General features: G+C 38.2%; 2 protein-coding genes across 2 annotated transcripts; one reads left to right on the top strand and one right to left on the bottom strand.

Moving 5' to 3' along the window:
* Nucleotides 1-668: 668 nt before the first annotated feature.
* On the top strand, nt 669-2,510 carry LOC110786158 (uncharacterized). Its single transcript, XM_021990695.2, has 2 exons — nt 669-1,256; nt 1,790-2,510. Exons 1-2 carry the CDS (start codon nt 755-757, stop codon nt 2,311-2,313), a joined length of 1,026 nt encoding a protein of 341 aa, XP_021846387.2. The 5' UTR covers nt 669-754; the 3' UTR covers nt 2,314-2,510.
* Nucleotides 2,511-3,680: 1,170 nt separating this feature from the next.
* Nucleotides 3,681-9,731, bottom strand: LOC110786163 (uncharacterized). Its single transcript, XM_021990699.2, has 3 exons — nt 9,186-9,731; nt 4,546-4,707; nt 3,681-4,192 (listed from the first exon to the last, which is right to left on the bottom strand). The coding sequence occupies exons 1-3, from the start codon at nt 9,600-9,602 to the stop codon at nt 4,103-4,105; spliced, it is 669 nt and encodes a 222-aa protein (XP_021846391.1). The 5' UTR covers nt 9,603-9,731; the 3' UTR covers nt 3,681-4,102.
* Nucleotides 9,732-25,796: the final 16,065 nt, after the last annotated feature.

The raw sequence follows: 25,796 nt of genomic DNA on the forward strand, positions 1-25,796 counted from the left end.
CGTAAAACCATTCAAGGTCCGCCACTGATTGTGAATGTTATTAATGTAGTACCCGGACATCGCCCGGGCCTAAAACTAGTTTTATATTCTATTAGTAAACTTTTATGAAATTCGAATGACTAAATTTAATGTATGCAAATACTCCCACCGTTTATGTATTGGTTGAGTGCTTGATCGATATATGCACGTTAATTAGTACAATTATTTAAAAAAAATAAGAAAACCATATCTCGTATCAATATTTGCCACATCATACGGATACTTTATCCCTTGAAGGTTACAACTTCCCAAAATACATTGTGTAATTGTAATTTACCAATTAACTCACGGGCAGCTTGGCAAGTAAACTTAATTGCAAAGCCATATACATTAGAGAAAACCAATGAACCTAAACGCAAATAAAGTACACATTCATTATTGTCCACATTCATTACAATTATGCAAATCGATTTAACCCCACATTTTTGCAAAAGATAAAATCAAGTAAAATTATAAATAAATATAAATGCATTAATTATTTTCCAAAAGAAGAAATAAATAAAAAAAAAAGATTTAAATTTGCCATTATGGTAACATTCTATCACCATTTTAACCTTCCATGGTAACATCCTATCAACATTTTAACCTCATTTTTCCCTCTCCTATATAAACAAGACGTTGCCCTTAACTTGAGTCAGATCATTGTCTATTTGTCTTTCCAAATAAAAAGAAAAAAAACCTACAAAAGTATCTTACATCCAAAAGAAAAAAATATATGGCCAAAATACCAATCAGATTCAGAAGGGTAGCAGCGGCCTTTGATGAGGCAGCCAAGTGGCACCGGCCGTGCGATGGCAGTAGCGGTAGTGAGTATTGGCCGGAGAGTGGGGCCGATCTCTCAGATCTCGTGAACTCGTTTATCGAGAAAGGAGACCATGGGATGGATCATAATTTTGATATTGATATTGATATTGATATTGACATTGATGAGGTCGTGGATAATGTAAATGAGGATATTAATAACGAGATTGAGGATGCAAACTGGGTATCTGATAATGATGACGAGAATGATATACAAAGGAAGGAGTTGTTACAAAGCTTATTGTTAGAGTGTACAAGTAGTGGTAATTTAAAGGGTACACAACGAAAGATTTGGGATGAGATTGATGTTGCATTGAAATTATATAATGGTTGCAATGGTGATGTTAATGGTGCTTCAAGAAGTAGTCTTAAACGTAAATTGATGGCTCATCTTCGTGACAAAGGCTTTGATGCTGGTAAGTCACTATACTTTTTAGGATTAATTTGTATATGTTGCATTTTTATAATTATGTCTTGTACTCTTGTGTCAAAATGTCTGATCAAATGTTATGGTCATATCAATTCGATTTTTGCCATCTCTAACTATGTTTTTGTTTAACTAATAGTCCGTCTTTTATAGGAATTTGTCAATTTCAAATGCGATAATATATGTACTAAGTAGTACTTCGTATGTGTTACTAATATTAAATTGTGATCTCGATCATCTTTTATTAAACATATATTAAACATAATGATCTCGATCATCTTTTATTTATGGGAAGATATGGTGTCCATTGAACATTTGTATACTTGATTTAATATTCATATATGGTACCAAAGATTACTTTCTATGAATTGAGAATTTGGCTATTCATTCGGATAATATCCATTAATTCCACATGTTTTTAATTTATGGGTAAGTCACATTCAATTTAATCAATTATTTTTATTAAAAAAAAAATGAATATCTACTTTATGAGTTACCAACAACATGAATTGACATACGCAGGCCTTTGCAAGTCCCGGTGGGAGAAAAGCGGCCGATTCCCGGCCGGAACCTACGAGTACATTGACGTGAACGTAAGGAAAACTCGATACATCATCGAGGTGTTAATAGCCGGAGAATTTGAGATAGCCCGACCCACAAGTCGCTACGCTACCCTACTAGAAATGATCCCATCAATATTGGTCATAAAAAACCCTCAAGTAGTTAAAAAAATAATAAGGCTTATGAGTGTTGCAATGAAGGAGTCATTAAAGCAAGCAAACATGCTTGTTGCACCTTGGAGGCGCAATGGTTACTTGCAAGCCAAGTACTCTAGCCCGTACAAGAGGACGACTAATCGAGAGACGAGTGGTAAGGATACCCAAAGAGAAGGAGAGGGACTAGCTAAGAAGAGATCGATGTTTGGTTTTGAAGCTCATCAATTCCCTAGGGTTTCTTATTATTGCAGGGATAATATTGTTGATTTTGGTAGCAAGGTTGATAGGATTAGAGTTGGATTATTGGCTTCTGTCCTTCAAGGAAAATGATGATTAGTATTAAGTGACTTCAAAATTTTGTCTGAATTGTCAATTATTTTATTAGTTTATTGCAACTACCTTTAGTTGTACATTTTCCCTACAGGCTAGCTAGAGGGATATTAGTTAATCACAAATGAATTAGAAATGTTTAAGCTTTGTATATGTCATTCTATGAAATCAATGGAAATTTAGTCTATGTTTTTTTTTATACTTCTAGATTGTGTGTTTTCGATTGCCTGGACTTCTGGAGAGAAGCTTCAATTTTAACTTGTGTTTTAACACGTGAAAATCACTTACAATGTGTGCAGTGGCCAAGTCATATTGGATTATAGGTGGTCCACCGACACCCCAAATAAAAACATAAACTATAGAAATTTGTTATTCTTGCAAGTTTCCCTTCGCTTTATACACTACCCCAACTTTAAATTTGTATCGACTTTTAGAATTTAAGGATACTACTTGTACATAATTTAAGCTCGTTTTCTTGAGTTTATTCAGAAAAATATGCATTATGACTGTATAATTCTACGTGATAATGTCTGAAATTTCATTCAAAATACGTAGTCAAATCGTTCACGGACATAAAATTCAAGCACTACGGTATGGTTTACAAAGTTTGAAAAATATACCTGCATATATTCATGTTCAGTAACTTGGTTGTGTTAAAGAACCTTGACTATATTTTTCAAAGCGTATTCACGACTCACGAGAACATTGGCTCAGTTCAACTGTAGCGCAAAATCAAATGACTTGCTCGCTGATTTTCAATTCAATCACGAGAATACAAATTCTTAACCCAAGTTTTATAAAGACAGTCTAGAAAAAAGTTGACTGGTTTTCACAATAAACGCAATGACACTCAAGTGTTATGTTGACCGTGTTGGGTTCTGCCTCGATAAGTTGTTTGTTTCTTAGTCGACGCAAAAATGTCCAACAATATTTGAGAGAGAAATGGGCGCCTAAATTTCAGAATAGAATGGCGACATCATGAGTAAAACTTTCAACAGGAACGAAAGATTGCATGAACTTAACTGTATACCTCCAAGTATCAAAAAAACATAAACAGAAAAAAAAAAAAGAAAGGGGTAAGTACGAGCGCTATAAAATAGACTTACTAAAAAGTACTGGTTAACTTACCCAAAATATTACCCCGCATACGGGTTAGTTTACGCGCAAAACTTCATGCCCGTATACGCATTAACTTACTCAGAATGTTACGCCGTACTACGCGTATCAGTCAGTATGTGTGAACTTTCAATTTAGACAGAGGCAAATCAGGCAATATGAAGATCTTGAGACAGACAACAAATGTAGCATATTAGCAGATTTAAGTCTTGATTCACTCTTGAAACCGATGACAAATGTAGCAAGCAGAGTGAAAAGAAACACCAATAAATGTTTTTGTATTAACTAAGTACAACATAGTACATTCTACAGTTTTTCTTATATCTTCACTGAAACAATAAAGATAACATCAGAAAAACAAATCAATCAGTTGAAAAATGGAAGAATGTAGTACTCTTTTTTTAGTAGTACACAATTACCGTTAGAAATACAATCAACTCAGTTAATGGAAATTTCAGATAAGACTAAAAAATACATTAACAGGCGAGTTCCCTGACTTGTCGGTCATAACAACGCAACCACCAGAGAAAAAACCTGCAGTTCCCGCAATCAAATAACAAAGGGCTAAGCCGATTCCCCAATAATAATTGGATTTAGTATCTATGGTTCATGCCCCGGAATTTGCTCTTTCTAGTTGAACATCTGTTTTCGGGTCTGTCTTAGAGTCAGAATCCTATTCCTCATCATGCGATGTCAAGCCTAGGCTCAAGTCCAATTCATTCAAATCTTGCCGTTCTGGTGCAGTTTGGTTCTCTTCAACATCCTGAAGACAAAATCAATTGTCATCCAATACTAATTATGGCCACTATATTTTTAGTCTGATGAACCATATTCCATCTATCCCATGCTTTCTTTTTCATTAAAACACACCATTTTCAATTTTTGCTGCTGCTTAAACTGTCGAACGCTATTATCTGTGTACCTAACACTGTACTCTTTACTCGCTTCTATTAAAATAGAATGATTAAAGAGTAATGTCAAAGTTTGACTTTGAAGACTGAGAAAAGTAGATCAAATTTGTTTACAATTAACTTCGTTTGGGATGCACATACAGAGTATAAGTTTTCAAGATATGTAGATTATGACCAGAGTGAAAAAGTGTATGGAATTAATTACCTGGTTCTCTTCCATGGGCACATCATTGATGTCAGGTTTTTCACCATTACCATCACTCTTAGAAGCTTCTTCTTCTGCATTGTCATCGCTTTCAGCTAGCTTAGCTTCATCATCGTCAGTATTCTCTTCCGCTTCTTTTTTCTGTTCCTCTAGCACTGCAATCTGTCATAATGTTCGAAACAATTTGACAGTTGTCCCAATTGGTTTAACCCAACAGAGAATGGAAGTGAGGGGTAAAAAAAGTGACTTCACTGTCACCACAGGGCAAAAAAAGACCATACAGAATCCAAGTTATCTAACTAACATGAAGCAATCTGTCCAAAAACTCCACATGGTTGTGCGCATGTTCATTTAATAAATTTTCAAATTCCTCCACACAAGTCTTTTTCAGGCTACTCAGCACAATTTAAGGTTAAACCCTATTTATTTAAACCGGATGGGCCAGAGGGAGGAGCATTCCTTATCTGTAGCTCCTGCTGCTAAACCAGCTGTTGTTCCTTTTGCTCCTGCAGTTACTGTTGCTTATGCTGCTAAAGCATTTGTTGCTAAAAGAACTCAAAATAACGCGTCTCGGTTCAGTACCTCGTCTTATAATGAAGAATTCAGATGAAATTCACGACTCGTGCTATTGAAAATCAAATATGGATTTTTCTTACTTGTCACAAGCAATCAAATTCACTATCAATCCTACGACAAGTGCAAGAAAGATAAATATTGACGTCTTAACTCTGCACTATTTATACTCATGGAACAATCAGAACTCCTATATTCTAAACTAACAAACAAAAGGTGAATTAAGGTTGGATGAGACTATCAAGGACCTTGAATAATTCTATGTTACTTCAACACCTTGGTTGATGGAGGTGTCGGGTGTCGGATCCTCCGATCCTTCGACACGACATGACACCCAAATATATAGTGGTCTTCTATGAAATTTATTACATCTAGAATGTCAGAGGAGTGTCAGATTCTCCGATCCCTTGTCAGACACGACACCCAAAATAAGAGTCTGAACAACATAGGAATAATTTAACTAGACTGTGAAAGAGAAACTAATAGCAAGATGTTGAGCCGACATAGACAACAAGTCAGACATTGGTTACTGATGCAAAGTAGCAGGAAAAACTAAACAATGCACATCAAAGCCAACCAGGTAGGACTACCATGATGTAAGTTAGTATGTTACAAATAAAATTGCTCACAGATTACCTGCATATTGCTGATCACAAAAGAAATGTGCATCTAGTTCTAGAACAACTGGCCGAAGTTAGTTTCTCTGGTTAATTAACACTCAAGGCTGCAGGGGAGGAACATGTCTCAAGAAGAGACCATGAATGATGCAATGGAAGCTAGTAGTCATTACTATAAATTTCACATAAAAGTCAAAAGCTTGGTTCATTTATGATCATAAAGGTAGATCTGAATGCTGTAAGTAGCAACATACAGTTGGCTTGTGAACAATCAAAATGTATCTTTTGGCACACATTAGGAATGATTTTCATAAGGTGTTCTAATGAAACATAGAACCACTCTGCATTCTAACATGACACATAATCTTTACTCACTCCGTCAGAACTCAGAACATAATTCTAACGGTTTCCTTAACTGCCTTTCAGCTTTTATTAATATTGTGCAGAAAGGCAATGTTTCAGTTATGTTGGGAAAGAGGGAGTGGATTATAACATGTGCCATAATTTCCTCCAACGGAAGGCCAAAAAAACACAATGAAACAGTTTATAGACAATAGCCTCGAGTGCTACCTTCCCTACACCAAGATTTATGCAAACTAACCATGCGCCGACTAGAATAAATGAAAGCAGGTAGTTGAGTTTTAAACGTGTAACCAGGTCAAAAGATCAAATTCATGGAATGAGACAAAATATCAAATTTAGTTGTAAAAGCCACTACACATACAACTAAATTTACTAAAAGCCCATAGTTTGATCATCTAACATAACTCTGAAACTTTATACTAAAAAACGCAAAGCTAACTATGTACACGGATATCGACTAGATCTGGAGAGGTCTAGAGTACACACTGTTTTTCCAAACTAGTGGCCAAAAGGAACAGGAAAAGAATATCCATAAGAGTAGAGAGCGCATTATAGTCCATCCTTTTCCATAGGATCACTTTCATTATCTTATACATACAGTAATCTTGCCATTCCTGCTACAAATTCCGCAATAAAAACGCATCAATATCCTCTACAGGCTACATCACAGGTAATACAAGCCTCTACCGTTAAGATGTTCCTATTTATATTAAACGTATTAAGCAAAACAAAGACAAAGGCAGCACTTCTGATTGTCAACTAAATACTGCATTACATGACAATCAGCACCCAATCATCTCTACTTCCACATGCTGCAATGTAAGTTTAGCAATCCCTCCAAATCCTGGTCATAGGAATAAAAATAACAGCTAAGTAGAAAGAGAGAAGGTAAGATATTCTTTGGGGTAATTGAATAAAAACTAACAAAGTATAGACCCTGTAAGGATCAGAACTACCTATTGAGTTACTCGCAAGCAATAATAACGCGAAAATAAACAGAGGAAACAACAATAAGGTGACAAAAACACGAACACTGCACTAGGATTTTAAACTATACAGTGATATGATGACTTACAACTTACAAGACTCTCAATATCGCCTAAGGTCCTCAATCCCCTGGCCGGATCTTTACCCGTGTTTACCCAAAATGCTCATAGCATGGATTTCTCCACGTTCCGACTTACTTTCATGACATACATTTATAGTCAACTGGAAAATAACATCGTCCAGTCTACAACTAAGTTTACACAAACTTGATCCCCAAGTACACAAAGCCCATGTTGCAATACTCATGCAGCCCCTAAGACACTACCAACAGGCTCCACAAGCTAACAGAGATCTCATGATTCAAAACATCAGCCTCAGAGAAGCAGGATCCAGGCATAGATGTTCAGACATCAAGTACTACTACACTAGTAGTCTAGTACAATCACAAATTCATGACATTTCTTCTATTGTTATCAGGATTCGAGACTCGATATCAGGAAAAACGAAACTTTGGGCATATAACTTCCGACATTATCCTACAACCAACTGCCTGTAGATTACAATTATCTTCTTTAACAAACCTTCCGGATGCAACCAATAACTCATAAAAAAAGGGACTCAAAACAACTCCAGTACAAAAGAAAACATTGGTAATGCAGCACCACAAATCTATGTAACCCTTTAATAACATCGATCATCAACATAACTTAGAGGAATTAACACTTCTTTAACCATACAGATTCACTATTTTTCATCAATCATCCCCTGTGACCTCTCTCCAGTCTCCTCGCCACCGCCTCCCTCCCCCCCCCCCCCCCCCCAACCCCCCTTCTCTCTTCTTCTCTCCCCTAGTCCCCTTCCCTCACCAAAAAGAATACGTACACACAACCGTATCATCCAGGTGATAGCCGTGAAAACATACTTTAGAATCCAATGTTGTGTTACTTCAAGTGACCAACAAAGACAACAGAAAAAGAAAAAGAAAAAAAAACTGTCCAAGTTTTTAGGACTTCGCATTTAAAGAATAACAAAGTACAACTGGTCCACAAACTATAGCTTTGCAACCAGAAAAGTCCTTCCAACATAAAAGCATAGTTAAACATTCAGTTCCATATATAGTAGTGATCAACTGTATCAATAATTCTGGATTTATTTAGTTACATGCTAGAAGACAAATATAATCATCTACAGGAATCATTAATTTCAGATTTCAGGACTCAACCTAGATTTACTTTTTAGAGCAGCATATGACCTCATCAAAAAGCATATGTTATAGCACTAAAATTTGACACCTTAACCACTTTGATAGGAAAAATACCTCAAAGTACCAAAAACCATTTTAAACCAGAGGCTTTCTCACACAATCTAATATTGCCAAGTGTCAGTGTGTCACCATGAATATGCCTCAAAGACATTCTACGTAGCACAACACAAAAGTACTCAAAACAGTCACCCGCCTTTTTTTTCTAAATACAAAGAAACCAACCATTCATCAAACTACGTGAACTAAACCGATCACATGAGGATTTTGTATGGCTAAACTGATCCCTTCTTTGCCAATCACATGAGGATTCTGTATTCCATCCGAAAGCATGTTTCAGATTGTTCACCTCGTTATCTTTCCTTATACTTCGTAACAAATCAAATCTATCTCAGACATTGACATACCAAAATTAAAAAGATCACATTTTGTGACCTTAAACAAGACAAAATTGAAACCAACCCCACCTCAACGCATCAGCTGAAAGTGCAATTAAGGCATTTAAATTAAATTACCCAGATCTCCAAAAGTTAAGGGCACTAACCCCAATAACCCCCTCCCCAGACCAAAAAAATTAAAAACAATTTGCAACAAAAAATTACTTAAGCCAAAACCCACAACTTATTCTGGTTAAAAGCAATTAAAGCAATTTATATTACCAAAACCCCCCAAAAATTAAGAACAATAAATCAATTAATCTCACAAAAGATCTGGCAAACAAAATTCAACACCATAAAATTCCATAAAAGCAATAAATTCAAAAAAAAATCCAATACTCAGTAAAATTCAAACACAATCAATAAAAAAATGACAAATTAACAAAAACAAGGGAAAATTACCGGAATATACTTGAATTTCCTTCTGGGAGGCTCCTCAGAAACGACGTCGTCAACAGCAGAAGAATCCTTACTCCCATTAGCAACACCAACACCATTATCATTATCATTACTACTACTAATTTTATTGTTACTATTACTATTATCACTAGAATTAGAATTCTCTTTATTAACTGGGGCCCACTTGTAGAGACGTAGGTGGGATACACTGTTGCCATTACTGCCATTAACAGAGCCATTCGAAGATGAATGATGATGGTTGTTGTTATGATTATGATTATTTGAGTTGTTTGAAGAGGAGGAGGAAGAAGGGGCAATTGGGACCCACTCTTTCTTCCATTTTCTAACGCGGCCGTTGAAGACGGTAGTTGTGCCGTATCGGCTTGAAGATCGGCCTAAACGAGCTCCGACGCCCTCCATAAGCGGTGGTTTTAGGGATCGACGGCGGATTTATTGCCGGAAAAGGAATAAAGTGGGGAAAGACGGGGGATTTTTTTGTTTCTCCTCTCTCTCTTGATTTCTTTCACCTCCGTCTACGGTGGTTTTGTTGGGTTTATGTAGTTTTTTTTTTTTTTTTAAAGGTGTCATGGGTAATTGGGTATGGTATGTTTTGAGGGAGGGCTTCGTAATGGATCGGCCCATGCAAAAAGCCCGTATACTTGACAAAACGAAATTTCTTGAGGAGGCAAAAGCTTGCCCCATAGGTGACACGAAATTTACGGGTTTGAGTTAAAGTTTTTAACCCGTTAAGTAATTGATTGTCTCGACACGACACAATTATCAGCGATTAGATCCCGACACAAACACTGTGTTTGGGAAGCAAGTGAATATGGAAATGTGAGGAAAAGTAAAACTATGGAAATCTCTAGAAAAGTAAGTTCGAAGAAATATGTAGAAATCTCTAACTTTTGATTTATTTGGCTAATTATTACGGAAAACTGTGGAAATTGGAATGTCACATATTTTTCACTTCTTTAATTTTGTTTTCCACAAATTTAAGAGTATGGGTAAAGTTTTAAAAACTTTTAAGTAAAGAAAATTTGGTAATATTAATCTATTTTTTGACCGATTTTCTTTTATTAAGTCTATCTATGAATTTTTTTTAATAATCCCAAATTTATGACATAATTATTTTACTTGGGCTTTGCAAGTCATAACCTGTCATAGGAGGTGATATGTCTTACGTGGCACTATACCATAATTTTTTTTGGAGAGTACTAAATGCAGGTAGTATTTTACCTAAATGCAGAATAAACTAATACTGTCATTTAAAATAAAATTTCCTAAATTCTCCTTCGATTTCTCCAACTAATTTTAACAGCTAAAAAAAAAAAAAAAAAAACAACACTAACAAAGGAGAATTTTTTCTTTCGACATTTGCAATTTAATTAATTGTGTTGGCAACAATCCCAACAAACCCTTTACAATTTCAGAGAAGAAGGATGTAGGAAGTTTAAATTAACCACCATAAAATATAAAGCGAAAAATAATCTATAACTTCCGAAACCTAATACAAACTGTCGGATGGTTGTTCTGGCACCTACTACCAATTGCCAAATGGTTGTTCCGGAACCTATGAACTACTGCCGGATGTAATTTTCGAAACTTGTGGCTACTTACCGGACAATAGTTGTGGAGCCTATAAAAACCTCAGTAACGTCCAATATCAACCTTTCAATAGAACCACATGAGTAATGGATTAATGGTGCGGTGCCATGGTGGTAGCAGATAACACTTGTAGACACCTAAATCGTGTCTCCCCTCTGGGATGATGACGATACCATTATCCTTACTAGGCGGTTGGAGCAACTCCGTGCGGAAATCCCAATTGCTAAGAACATCTCCAAAATACAAAATTCAAAACCCAATTCCCGAGGCCGTTCCCCTTCCGGAACTCGGTACAAAATAGGATCTTCAAAAACCAATTTCAAAATCCAAGTACAAACTCATCTAGTAGACCATTCCATTAGTTTTACAAAGCCTTTTCCACTCAAAATCATATAAGACAAGTCAAATTCGGGCGCCGACCCACAAAACCGAGCAAGCCGGGTCTCGTCCCGTAAAACCGAAATTCAAAACCCGAAACGGCTTGTTTTTAAACGCAAAATCAAGTCTTAACCTCCAAGCAAACACTACGTGCCAAACATCATACTATTCGTACGAAGGTACATCAATACAAGACAAATCAAGGACGGAGCCCGCGTCCTTGTTTTGGCGGCATTCACGCCACGTCTAGGGGTGTTCATTACCGGGTACCCGGTTAAACGGGTACCCAGTAATGCGGGTACCCGGATGTGCGGGTAGTCAATCTTTCGGCCCATGCCCCGACCCGGGAAAACCGGGTACCCGGTTAGCGGGTACCCGATTATCTCGGGTCGGGTCATAGGGTACCCGTTTCCTTTTAAAAAAAATCGAACTCTTTCCAACTTCGTGTAACTCCGTATGGGCATGTCCATTAAACGATGACTACAAGATATTATTAACTAAAAAGATAAAAAAAAACACATATAATTGCAAAAGTCAGGAAAGCACCGAAGCGCAATGTATGAATTAAGTTCCTTCAAAAAAAAAAATTGTATGAATTAAGTTTATATTCCAACAAATCAACAATAGCACAGAGCTATAGCAGCGAAGGTGAAGGCTTGAATGGAGCAGCGGTGCTTGTGCGGGGTGGAGCTTGCCTTGATCTTGCGGGACCGGTGGTGAACTGGTGATGTGAGGAGATCCGTGAGAGAGAGGAGGAGTGAGGAGCCGTGACTGACTGAGGAAGAGTCGAAGAGAGAAGTGTGGCGGAGCCGCTGAGAAGGGTGGGAGGTTGAGTGTTGAGAGAATACAGAGTAGTAGAGTACAGAGGAAGAACGAAGAAGCGAAGGAAAGTAAACCCTAGTTTACTTGTTTTTGGGCTTTGTTATGACTCGAGAAACTTTGCCAGACACTGTTGTACCCAAAATTCCAAAAAATGGGAGTTTTATAAAAAAAAAAAAAAATTAAACGGGTATATTCGGGTACCCGTTTAACGATAAGGGAGGCCCATGCCCCGACCCGGTACCCGGGATTTTTACCGGGTCGGGTACCCGGCCCATTTATTCCTAAAAAATCTGCATATTACCCGCTTTAAATGTACCGGGTCGGCGGGTCAGCGGGTCGGGTAATGCGGGTCGGGTAGTTTTGAACACCCCTAGCCACGTCACCAGCGCCCAGCGCTGCCAACTGCGTGCTGCGCTGGCAATGGCTGGCGTTTAGCAGCCATTTTTCCTATAAATACCCCCTAAATCCCTGATAGGTTATGATACATATGACAAAACATAAATCATGCGGAAAAACCATAAAGCCAGGAAAACATATTATTTACACATAATCATTTAGCATAGTTTAGATGCATACACTTTCTTGCGTGCCCTCCCTAGCTGCGCCCGAACCGAACAAGAACAAGTCTTTAGGACTCCAAGTGTCGTCCCTCCGTAGATAGTCCACAGCACGTCCGGATCCGCCTTAAGCTTGACCAACTAGAATTGCCCTTAAGGTAGTATAGATTTCGGCTGATTAGGGGGCAAGAGAGTGGCTGATTTTTCTTCAAAATCTTACCTTTAGAATACTTCAATTGTATCTATAAATTATGACCCTAGGCTCCTGTTTATAGAGGTATGGAAAAGGAATCATAATCCTATTAGGATACTAATTAGTTTAATTAGAACTCTGCTAGGACTCTATTAAATAAACTTTATCTAATAGGTTTAGGATTTAATCTTTTATCGAATCCCGATAGCTTTAGGATTCGCACACGAGCATCGCACGAGCACCGTACACCCGCGCAGGCCTTGCGGCCCACGCTGAGCGCACAGCGCCTCGGCCCATGCCCGCTGCCTGTGTCCGTGCGCGCGCCCAAGGCCTTGGCTGGGCCTGGCTTGCGCTGGGCCTGGTCGAGGCTTGGCGTGTGTTGGTGATGCGTGTGGCTTGCTGGGCGATGGCCTGGCTTCGTGCTGGCCTTCGTCTAGCGAGCCTCATCCGATGCTAATTCGTACGATACGCTTCCGATTAAATTCCCGATTCCGGAATTCATTTCCGATACGAACAATATTTAATATTTCCGATTCCGGAATTAATTTCCGTTTCGAACAAATATTTAATATTTCCGTTTCCGGAATTATTTTCCGATTCCGATAATATTTACGATTCTGACAATATTTCCGTTTCCGGCAATATTTCCGATTCCGGCAATATTTCCAATTCCATTAATATTTTCCGATAAGTACCATGTTTCCGTTTCCGGCAACATCTACGACTTGGATAATATTTATATTTCCGATACGATCCATATTTCCGTTTCCGGCAATATCATCGTTTCCGGAGTATTCATTTCTTGCTTGTGACGATCTCATCTCCCACTGAAACCAAGATCCGTCGATTCCGAATATCCATAGATGGAGTATTTAATGCCATTAAATACTTGATCCGTTTACGTACTATTTGTGTGACCCTACGGGTTCAGTCAAGAGTAAGCTGTGGATTAATATCATTAATTCCACTTGAACTGAAGCGGCCTCTAGCTAGGCATTCAGCTCACTTGATCTCACTGAATTATTAACTTGTTAATTAATACTGAACCGCATTTATTAGACTTAATATTATATGCATACTTGGACCAAGGGCACTATTTCCTTCAGTCTCCCACTTGTCCTTAGGGACAAGTGTGCATTACCTAATTCCTTTGTCGCTCGATGCTTGCTCTTGAACATAAGGTAAGAGTTGTCATCCTTATTATGTCCAGAGGTGTTTCTCGGTTTAAGAGTTCAACTGATCAAATAAACAGATAATCATAGCCTATGATTCATCCGAGCACGCCCATGCATTTCACAGTTTCTAGCTCTCCGAGTGGCCTTGTACAACTTTTAAGCATCTCATCCCGATTTATGGGAGGACAATCCCAATCTTGCGATCTTGAGATTAGACTTCGTTTGATAGGTGATTACCTGAGTGTTGCCTTTATAGCCTCCTTTTACGGTGCGACGGTTGGTCAACGTCAAAGTAACTAGTTCTCAAACAAGTAATCTCAAATCACTCAGGTATTGAGGATTTAGTGTCTAATAATTTTAATGAAATTACTTATGACAGATTTTCATCTCTTACAGTAAAGTTTCATAGGTTTGTCCGATACTAGTCTTCCCAAAGTAAGTATCTATGCAAATGATTATGACATTGCCATGTCCACATAGTTCAAGAAATAGAACTACTAGTCATCTTGCATTCTAGTCGTTTAACGTTTTCTATGCGTCCAATTTTATAGAAAACTCCGACCAGGGACCATTTTCAACCTTTGACATTCAAGTTCACTTGATAGACATTTCTTAGTCACAGGACTGGTCCTGACAGTCTATCAGTCTATCTTGAATATATCGTCAAATTGAAGGGACTCATCATTTAATAAACCACAAATTAAATGGAAAAATGAATTCTATTCATTTATTGTGAATGATTAACCAATAATGTTTTACAAAGAATTAAACTTTAAAACTTTAAAACATTAAATAAGGATATCAAAGCCATTTTCCAATATGCTTGATTCCCATAGCTGCAGTATGCGAGTTATGCTTTGCCTGCGGTAGAGGTTTAGTCAATGGATATGATATGTTGTCATCAGTTCCAATCTTGCTTATCTCGACTTCTTTTCTTTCAACGAACTCTCGTAGAAGATGAAATCTACGAAGTACATGCTTGACTCTTTGGTGGTGTCTAGGCTCCTTTGCCTGTGCAATACCTCCGTTATTATCACAATACAGGGCTATTGGTCATTTAATGGAGGGGACTACACCAAGTTCACCTATGAACTTCCTTAGCCATATAGCTTCCTTTGCTGCTTCATGTGCAGCAATGTACTCCGCTTCAGTTGTAGAATCCGCAATGGTGCTTTGCTTAGCACTTTTCCAGCTTACTGCACCTCCGTTGAGGCAGAAGACAAACCCAGACTGTGATCTGAAATCATCTTTGTCGGTTTGGAAACTTGCGTCCGTATAGCCTTTAACAATTAATTCATCATCTCCACTATAGACCAGGAAGTCATCTTTGTGCCTTTTCAGGTACTTCAGAATATTCTTGGCAGCAGTCCAATGTGCCTCTCCTGGGTCTGACTGGTATCTGCTCGTAGCACTGAGTGCGTACGCAACATCCGGGCGTGTACATATCATAGCATACATTATTGAACCAATCAATGATGCATATGGAATCCCATTTATTCGTCTACGCACATCAAGTGTTTTTGGGCACTGAGTCTTGCTTAGAGTTATTCCATGAGACATGGGTAGGTAGCCTAGCTTGGAGTCTGCCATTTTGAACCTATCAAGCACCTTATTGATATAAGTGATTTGACTAAGTCCAATCATCCTTTTAGATCTATCTCTATAAATCTTGATGCCCAATATGTACTGTGCTTCTCCTAGATCCTTCATTGAAAAACATTTCCCAAGCCAAAATTTGACAGAGTTCAACATAGGAATGTTTCCGATAAGTAATATGTCATCTACATATAATACTAGGAAAGAAATTTTGCTCCCACTGACCTTCTTGTATACACAAGATTCGTCTGCGTTCTTGATGAAACCAAAGTCACTGACTGCTTCATCAAAACGTATATTCCAGCTCCTTGATGCCTGCTTCAATCCGTAGATTGATTTCTTTAGCTTGCATACCTTTTTAGCATTCTTTGGATCCTCAAAACCTTCAGGCTCTGTCATAAACACAGTTTCTGTTAAAACGCCATTTAAGAAAGCGGTTTTGACATCCATCTGCCATATTTCGTAATCGTAATATGCAGCGATTGCTAACATTATCTGAATAGACTTTAGCATTGCAACTGGTGAAAAGGTTTCATCGTAATCCACACCGTGGACTTGCCTGTAACCTTTTGCGACCAATCTAGCTTTGAAAACTTCAAGTTTCCCATTCTTGTCCTTTTTCAGTTTGAAAACCCATTTGCTTCTAATGGCTTGGTAGCCATCTAGCAAATCGACCAAATCCCATACTTGGTTTTCTGACATGGAGTCTAATTCAGATTGCATGGCTTCTTGCCATTGCTTGGAGCTATGGCTCGTCATAGCTTGTTTGTAAGTCGCAGGTTCATCACTTTCAAGTAATAGAACGTCATAGCTCTCGTTCGTCAAAATACCTAAGTACCTTTCCGGTTGAGATCTATATCTCTGCGATCTACGCGGGGTTACATCTCTAGATTGACCATGATCCTCACCAGATACTTCTAAAGATCTCTGAGTTTCATCTTGAATGTCATCTTGAGCATTCTCTAGAGTTTGTTGTTCGACTCGAATTTCTTCGAGGTCTACTTTTCTCCCACTTGTCATTTTGGAAATGTGATTCTTCTCCAAAAAGACACCATCTCGAGCAACAAACACCTTTTCTCAGATGTATTGTAGAAGTAATACCCCTTTGTTTCCTTTGGATAGCCCACAAGGATACATTTGTCAGATTTCGGATGAAGTTTGTCTGAAATTAATCGTTTGACGTATACTTCACATCCCCAAATCTTAAGAAAAGATACTTTTGGAGGCTTTCCAAACCATAACTCATATGGAGTCTTTTCGACAGCTTGAGACGGAGCTCTATTTATAGTGAGTGCAGCTGTATTTAGTGTATGTCCCCAAATTCTAATGGAAGTTCGGCCTGACCCATCATTGATCTAACCATGTCTAGCAAGGTTCTGTTCCTCCGTTCTGACACACCGTTCCACTGTGGTGTTCTAGGAGGAGTCAATTCTGATAGAATTCCACATTCTTTCAGATGGTCATCAAATTCATAGCAAAGATATTCACCGCCTCTATCAGACCGCAGTGCTTTAATCTTCTTCCCTAATTGATTCTCTACTTCACTCTGAAATTCCTTGAATTTTTCAAAGGATTCAGACTTATGCTTCATTAGGTAGACATAACCATATCTACTGAAGTCATCAGTGAAAGTGATAAAGTAGATTAAACCACCTCTAGCATTTGTACTCATTGGTCCACATACATCTGTATGGATTAAACCCAATAGTTCAGTTGCTCTTTCTCCAACTTTAGAGAAAGGTTTCTTTGTCATTTTGCCAAGTAAACATGATTCGCACTTTCCATAATCCTCTAAGTCAAATGGTTCTAGAATTCCTTCCTTTTGAAGTCTTTCTATGCGTTTCAAGTTAATATGACCTAATCGACAATGCCACAGATAGGTGAGATCTGAATCATCCTTTTTGGCCTTTTTGGTATTTATGTTATAAACTTGTTTGTCGTGATCTAATAAATATAGTCCATTGACTAATCTAGCAGATCCATAAAACATCTCTTTAAAATAAAACGAACAACTATTTTCTTTCATTAAAAAGGAAAATCCCTTAGCATCTAAGCAAGAAACTGAAATGATGTTTTTAGTAAGACTTGGAACATGGAAACACTCTTCCAGTTCCAAAACTAGCCCAGAGGGCAACGACAAATAATAAGTTCCTACAGCTAATGCAGCAATCCGTGCTCCATTTCCCACTCGTAGGTCGACTTCACCCTTGCTTAACTTTCTACTTCTTCTTAGTCCCTGTGAATTGGAACATAAGTGTGAGCCACAACCAGTATCTAATACCCAAGAAGTTGAATTAGCAAGTATACAGTCTATAACGAAAATACCTGAAGATGGAACGACTGTTCCGTTCTTCTGATCTTCCTTTAGCTTCAAGCAATCTCTCTTCCAATGCCCCTTCTTCTTGCAGTAGAAGCATTCGGATTCAGAAGTGGGTTGACTGACCTTCCTCTTTTCAGACTTGGCGCCAGTTTGCTTAGTTGGGCTGGCCTTGTTGCCACCTTTCTTAGCATTCCTCTTCTTTCCAGATTTCTTGAACTTGCCCCCACGCACCATAAGCACATCCTGCTTATCACTTTTGAGCGTCTTTTCAGCGGTCTTTAGCATACCGTGAAGCTCAGTGAGCGTTTTGTCCAGACTATTCATACTGTAGTTCAGTTTGAACTGATCATACCCGTTATGAAGAGAATGGAGGATGGTGTCTACAGCCATTTCCTGAGAGAATTGCTGATCCAGCCGACTCATATTCTCAATGAGTCCAATCATTTTGAGAACATGTGGACTTACGGGCTCGCCTTTCTTAAGCTTGGTCTCAAGAATTTGCCTATGAGTCTCGAATCTTTCGACTCGAGCCAAATCTTGGAACATGTTCTTCAACTCACTGATGATTGTGAAAGCATCTAAGTTGATGAACGTTTTCTGCAGATCTGCACTCATGGTGGCGAGCATTAGACATTTCACATCCTTGTTGGCATCAATCCAACGATTGAGGGCTGCCTGAGTGACCCCGTCGCCTGCGGCTTCGGGCATCGCCTCTTCCAGGACATACTCCTTTTCTTCCTGCATAAGAACTATTTGCAAGTTCCTTTGCCAGTCAAGGAAGTTTTTCCCGCTCAACTTCTCCTTTTCGAGAATTGAGCGAATGTTGAATGAATTGTTGTTTGCCATAATTAAAACTACAATTGAAAAGAATAAACAAATAAATAACCATTCACAGTTTCTCCTAATAAACTTAAATTCTAGCATACATGCATAATTCAATGTTCATTAAGCATTTTATTCAAGTTATGTGTTCCGGCAGGTGTGAATAAAATGATTCCAATATCCTAAAACCATTGAAGAATTAAGCACATTATGTATTTTGACTCAATTCTAAAATCTTTTAGGTAAGCAAAAGCCTTTTGCTAATAGTCTAGAAACTACTTTTGGTTGATAGGTACGTCTAAGAACTTATTAGGTAAACCTATCGATTTTGCCACGACATAAAAGGACTCCTTACTTATATCGTTGAGTTTCACCAAAACTAACATGTACTCACAATTATTTGTGTACCTTACCCCTTTAGTATCGATAAGTAACACCTCGCTATGGCGGAAAACTATTACTAAGATCGATGAAAAAAGGATATCCAAGTAAGTGTTATTTTGGCATGGCACCTTTTAACTCAATTTTTAAGTTTGGAACTTAAGGCTCTTACTATGTTGGTTAGATTTTAAGTGAACTAAAATCCTTAATCATGCAACATAATCAAGCTTCGATCTCATGCATATTTAAGACATATTTAAAAGCAATAAATAACTTAAAGCATGCATAAGATAAATGTGATCTAGTATGGCCCGACTTCATCTTGAAGCTTCAACTTCAAAGTCCGTCTTGAAAATCTCCGTGGGAGGCGTCGTTTTCTTCAAATAGGATAAGCTATAATTAAACTAATTACAACTATTTGATGGTACGCAGACCATATATTAATTGAAAAACAAATTTGGTGCTTTAGACCAATTACATTCAAATTAATGGTACGCAGACCATATTTTCTATCCTATTTGGGCCATACTAGTCAGTTCATAACCTGCAAAACAGTACATATACAATATATACCATTCACCCATTCATTATCATGAATGGCCCACATAGCTGGTTAGTAAAACACGTTATGCATCACATAAATATTTGCAGCAATTAATCAAGGGCACCAATAATCTACCAATTATTCAGTCCTTATTAATTCTAATCAAGTTGTTTAACCTTAAAGGATTTGCAGACCTAATCAAGAGTTTATGACCAAAAAGGGCTCCCACTTAAACCAATAAATTCATATGCTTTACTAATTTTAAACATAAAATGTATTTCTAGTCTAACCGGAAACATACAAATTTAATCAAAATTTAAAGCTCATATAAATTTATAATTGAATCCACTTATTTAATTTATTTTCAGTCGAATTTAAATTAATTAAAGGTTTTTAATTTTAGTAAAATAATTAGAATAAATAAAATTTATAATAATTATAATATTCAAATTAAAATCCAAGAAAACAATTTAAATTATTCATTTTAAAATTAATTAAAATTACATGAACTGAAAATCTCAAATTAAAATTTAAAACTCGACAATCGTAACATGACGAGCACTTGGGCTTGCGCCCAAGCCCCGTCGAGTGCATGACCAATCGCTCAGCCCATGGCACATCGCAGAAGCAGCCACGCACAAACGCAGCAAGCCAAGCCACGCTTGCGCGCAGCCTGCCTGCCCATAGCGTCGCATCAGCTACGATGGTGCTCGCTCGCTCGCGCAAGCAAGCGCTCGAGGCCACGCGTGTTGGTGCGCGGAGCTGCGATCGCTATGCGACCAGCTCTCGCCCTCGCGCGCGCCTCTGCTCGTGCCATGCCATCGCTACTCGCCCATCGCCCACTTGCGCGCAGCACTCGACACAAGGCAGGGCTGTTGCCTTGTGCTCGCGCGCCACTCGCCTTGCTCGCTACATTCGTACCGCATGGGCGACGAGCTCCCTTACTCGTCGTCGCATGCCCGCACTATACAACACCCCTTAAGGGTAACACGTAGCGTCCATTGCTTTGTGCGTGCAAGTTTTATGAGCGAATTGCATAAAAATTTAAAATTTTTAATTCAAAATTTATGAAAAATTAATAGAACATATTAATTTCATAATTTTAGGGCGAAAAATCGAAAATTTATTAATCAATTAATTTCCGATTAATCATGGATTCAAATCTAGGTCATAAAAATTTAAAATTTAACATAAATTAACAATTTTTATGGTGGTTTTTAATCATAGGCATCTAATTAAATTATTAATTAATTATGAAAAATAAATCAATTCTAAATTAATCGAATTTCAACAAATTAATCATAATTACAAATTAGATTGTATAATTAACAAGGCTAGGCATTCAAACTTGTTAAACATATACAGTAGGTCAATCAAAAATTCAAGATTTATCAACAAGAATCGCAAATATTTAATTTAACATCTTAAATTTACATACTTTTGCGTTCGAAAAACTAAAACCTTCGAAAAGTCATAGTTAGGCTTCGAATTTGGGAATTCTGGGTTCGGCCGAAAAATAAGTATTTGGGAATTTAAAATGCCTTTTACATGCGGAATTGACACAAAAATCACTCGATTTGGATGAGTAACGAAGAAACTGCCGAAAAACTGCGTACATATAATTAAATAAACGCAATTTGCAATTAATTAACAATTACGAAAATTAATCACCCCTTTTAGTTCCTTGCAAATTTGTAATATTTAACCATGTTTGTGCAATTTAGATTATGAAAATAATAAGAGGCTCGTGATACCACTGATAGGTTATGATACATATGACAAAACATAAATCATGCGGAAAAACCATAAAGCCAGGAAAGCATATTATTTACACATAATCATTTAGCATAGTTTAGATGCATACACTTTGTTGCGTGCCCTCCCTAGCTGCGCCCGAACCAAACAAGAACAAGTCTTTAGGACTCCAAGTGTCGTCCCTCCGTAGATAGTCCACAGCACGTCCAGATCCGCCTTAAGCTTGACCAACTAGAATCGCCCTTAAGGTAGTATAGATTTCGGCTGATTAGGGGGCAAGAGAGTGGCTGATTTTTCTTCAAAATCTTACCTTTAGAATACTTCAATTGTATCTATAAATTATGACCCTAGGCTCCTATTTATAGAGGTATGGAAAATGAATCATAATCCTATTAGGATACTAATTAGTTTAATTAGAATCCTGCTAGGACTCTATTAAATAAACTTTATCTAATAGGTTTAGGATTTAATCTTTTATCGAATCCCGATAGCTTTAGGATTCGCACACGAGCATCGCACGAGCAACGTACACCCGTGCAGGCCTTGCGGCCCACGCTGAGCGCACAGCGCCTCTGCCCATGCCCGCTCCCTGTGTCCGTGCGCGCGCCCAAGGCCTTGGCTGGGCCTGGCTTGGGCCTGGTCGAGGCTTGGCGTGTGTTGGTGATGCGTGCGGCTTGCTGGGCGATGGCCTGGCTTCGTGCTGGCCTTCGTCTAGCGAGCCTCGTCCGATGCTAATTCGTACGATACGCTTCCGATTAAATTCCTGATTCCGGAATTCATTTCCGATACGAACAATATTTAATATTTCCGATTCCGGAATTAATTTCCGTTTCGAACAAATATTTAATATTTCCGTTTCCGGAATTATTTTTTGATTCCGATAATATTTCAGATTCTGACAATATTTCCTTTTCCGGCAATATTTCCCATTCCGGCAATATTTCCAATTCCATTAATATTTTCCGATACGTACCATGTTTCCGTTTCCGGAAACATCTACGACTTGGATAATATTTATATTTCCGATACGATCCATATTTCCGTTTCCGGCAATATCATCGTTTCCGGAGTATTCATTTCTGGCTTGTGACGATCTCAGCTCCCACTGAAACCAAGATCCGTCGATTCCGAATATCCATAGATGGAGTATTTAATGCCATTAAATACTTGATCCGTTTACGTACTATTTGTGTGACCCTACGGGTTCAGTCAAGAGTAAGTTGTGGATTAATATCATTAATTCCACTTGAACTGAAGCGACCTCTAGCTAGGCATTCAGCTCACTTGATCTCACTGAATTATTAACTTGTTAATTAATACTGAACCGCATTTATTAGACTTAATATTATATGCATACTTGGACCAAGGGCACTATTTCCTTCAATCCCAACATTAAGGTAGGCAGATTCAATATACAACGTCGTAATACAAAAATTACGCCTCAAATCCAAATAAAAAAATCCTTCAAAAACACATACAAACTTCAAGTTCTAAGCAATTGGGAGCTCTAAAAGGAATTCTTGCCTAAACCTAAATAGGTAATTCTGAATCCCACAATATTCAATCATGTTTCTTTGATTTTCCTATTTCAAAAATGATTAGCAAGTTGGCATTTTTACTCTTAAAAATGTAACTTTCAACAATCATACACAAAATCCAAACTTTTCAAAATACAAAAATACAAACTTTCAAGATTCAAGGATGTTTAAAGTTGTTTGTAATCACTTCTTTGAACTAGAATCACTTTCAAGTATGGAGTAATCAAAGATGATACCTTTCTAACTTTTAAACTTTTAGTCTTTTGAGATTCAAGACTCCATTTTTTTTCAATATACAAGTTCAAGTTTTCAAATTTCAAGATCCAATAATGTTTAGGGTTTCTCATGACTACTTCCCTAAACTAGGATCCTTTCAAAGTAAGAGCACATCAAATATCTAACCTTTTCAACATTAAAAGGTCCGATCTTTGAGATTCAAGTCTCTTCAGCTTCAATATTTCAAGTACAAGTTCAATATTTCGAGTTCAAGTTCAAGTATTTCAAGTTCAATATTTCATGATTCAAACTCTCAAGTTCAAGTTCTATATGCAAAATCTAGGATACTTTGGGATGAGAAACTTCTCCCAAGTTGGGATTTTTGGCTTTGAATTCGTGTCGGGCGCACTTATTTTTAAGGAGCCGCTTGGCGTTCGAATCTCATGTGCCCAAGTACAAATTTCAATATCGCAATTTCAATTATGCACCTTTCAATATTGCAATTTCAATTATGCACCTTTCAATTCCGCAACTTCAATATCGCACTTTCAATTCCGCAATTTCAATATCGCACTTTCAATAACGCATTTCAATTCCGCACTTTCAATTCCGCATCTTTACTTGCCTAGTCCTTCTAGGAAATGTGGACCTACTCCCTAGTCCATCTCTATAGGGTCTTGTATTTACTAATTCCGCACTTATTTACTATTGTAATGTTGTTTTATTTGCTTTATTGCTTTCATCACCATACATGCTAAATACAACAAAATCCAAGGTTACATCACGCTTAACAAAGATAATTTCTTGGACAAACCGATCATAGGTTCCCTTAAATTAACTTTAAAGCAAAGTGACCACCATACAAAGTAGAGATTCTATTTTCTCTAAATTCAAACCCACATAGTCTAAACTAGGGTATTTTCGAAAATGTTGTGTCACGTACTTGAATAATTTCTAAAGCTCGCGGAATAAGCATCTCGTTCCCGTGCCCGGATCTCACCCATCCATTTCGAAGATTCAAGTCTTATCCTAATAGAGTCATTTACGGTCTTTCCAAACAAGACCCTAAACAATGTTTGGTGATGACTCCTTCAAGATACAAAAATACGATGGTTTCTAAAAACCACCCCTTGTAGGGAAAGAGCATACTTATGATAAAAAAAGACCCCTACAATTCTGGCAACGCAACTGGGGAATTTTCTAATTTCAATTTCCAAAATGCGAGCAGATTTCGAGCAGTAAGCCACTGATCTTCTTAAGTACTGGATGCCAGCACTGGCGCCAGGTGCAGCCACCTGCGCCCAACGCCGCTGCCTGCATCCAGGACAGTGGCTCACAGTGGCCTGTCGCCCACTTTTGCTCAACTTTTCGTGTTGGGAGTTAGTATATTTTTGAATCTTGAAAGACGCTCCCAAACCTCGAGAACGAATGTTGAAAAACGAGCTTTACAAATACAAATTCAAGTAAGATTTCAATTTCAATTTCTAGGCATTTCATGCATTTTTCGAAAACCATATTTGTGCAAAATGAATTTCTACCTTGCCCAAATGGATGTGTTCTACATTCGGGCTACCCCGGGGGCAACAAAATGGTGACTCTCCATATGGTTCTCGACCAAAGTGTGTGACCATTTCCGTGCCTACCGAAACATGGCATTTGCTTGACATTCCCGATGTCAAGTATGGAGGCCGTCTGCCGACACACACGTCCCTTAGGCGGATGTGCAAGTTGTCGCCGGATCCATCTCTTAGTCGAGTACCTTTTGACACCCAAGGCCGACCACTTGCATCATACAAAACTTAGACCGACCATAGGTTGAGAACTTTGCATATCGCATTCATATTCATGACTAGTGTGACAACGTGCTACTTGTGCATTGTGTGGGCGTCTTTGCACGCGTGAATTGCTAACTGTAGACACCTAATTTGTGTCTCCCCTTTGGGATGATGACGATATCATTATCCTTGTTAGGCGATTGGAGTAACTCCAGGCGGAAATCCCAATTGCTAAGAACACCTCCAAAATCCAAGGTCCAAAATCCAATCCCCGAGACCGTTCCCCTCCCGGAACTCGGTACAAAATACAACTTCCAAAATACAACTTCAAGATTCGAGTACAATCACAATTAGTGGACCATCCCATTGGTTTTACTAGGCCTTTTACACTCAAAATCATATAAGGCAAGTCAAATTCGGGCGCCAACCCACAAAACCGAGCATGCCGGGCCCCGTCCCGTAAAACCGGAATTCAAAAACCCGAGAAAGGCTTGTTTTTAGACGCTAAACGATGCCTTAACCTCCAAGAAAATACAAAACGCCAAATCTAGTGTAATTCGTACAACGGGTACAGCATTACAAGACAAAACAAGGACGTTTCCCCGTCCTTGCTTTGGCGGCATTCAAGCCACGTCAGCAGCGCGCAGCGCTGGCCTGGCGCCAGGCGCTGGCGTGTGCTGGCGTTTTGCAACATTCCCTCCTATAAATACCCCTCATTTCCATCGAAAAAGGGGGAGCACAACACATACAACGTCGTAATTTCGACATTACTCGTCACAATACAAACTCAAAAACTCCTCAAAAACACATACAAAATTCCTAAATTCAAAAGCAATTGGGAGCTCGTGCCTAAGCCTAACTAGGTAAATCTGAATCCCATTTCAATCAATCATGCTATTTTGATTTCAAATGATTAGCAAGTTGGTGTTTTTTG

Source organism: Spinacia oleracea, chromosome 5 (genome assembly GCF_020520425.1).
Source record: "Spinacia oleracea cultivar Varoflay chromosome 5, BTI_SOV_V1, whole genome shotgun sequence".
Taxonomy (NCBI): domain Eukaryota; kingdom Viridiplantae; phylum Streptophyta; class Magnoliopsida; order Caryophyllales; family Amaranthaceae; genus Spinacia; species Spinacia oleracea.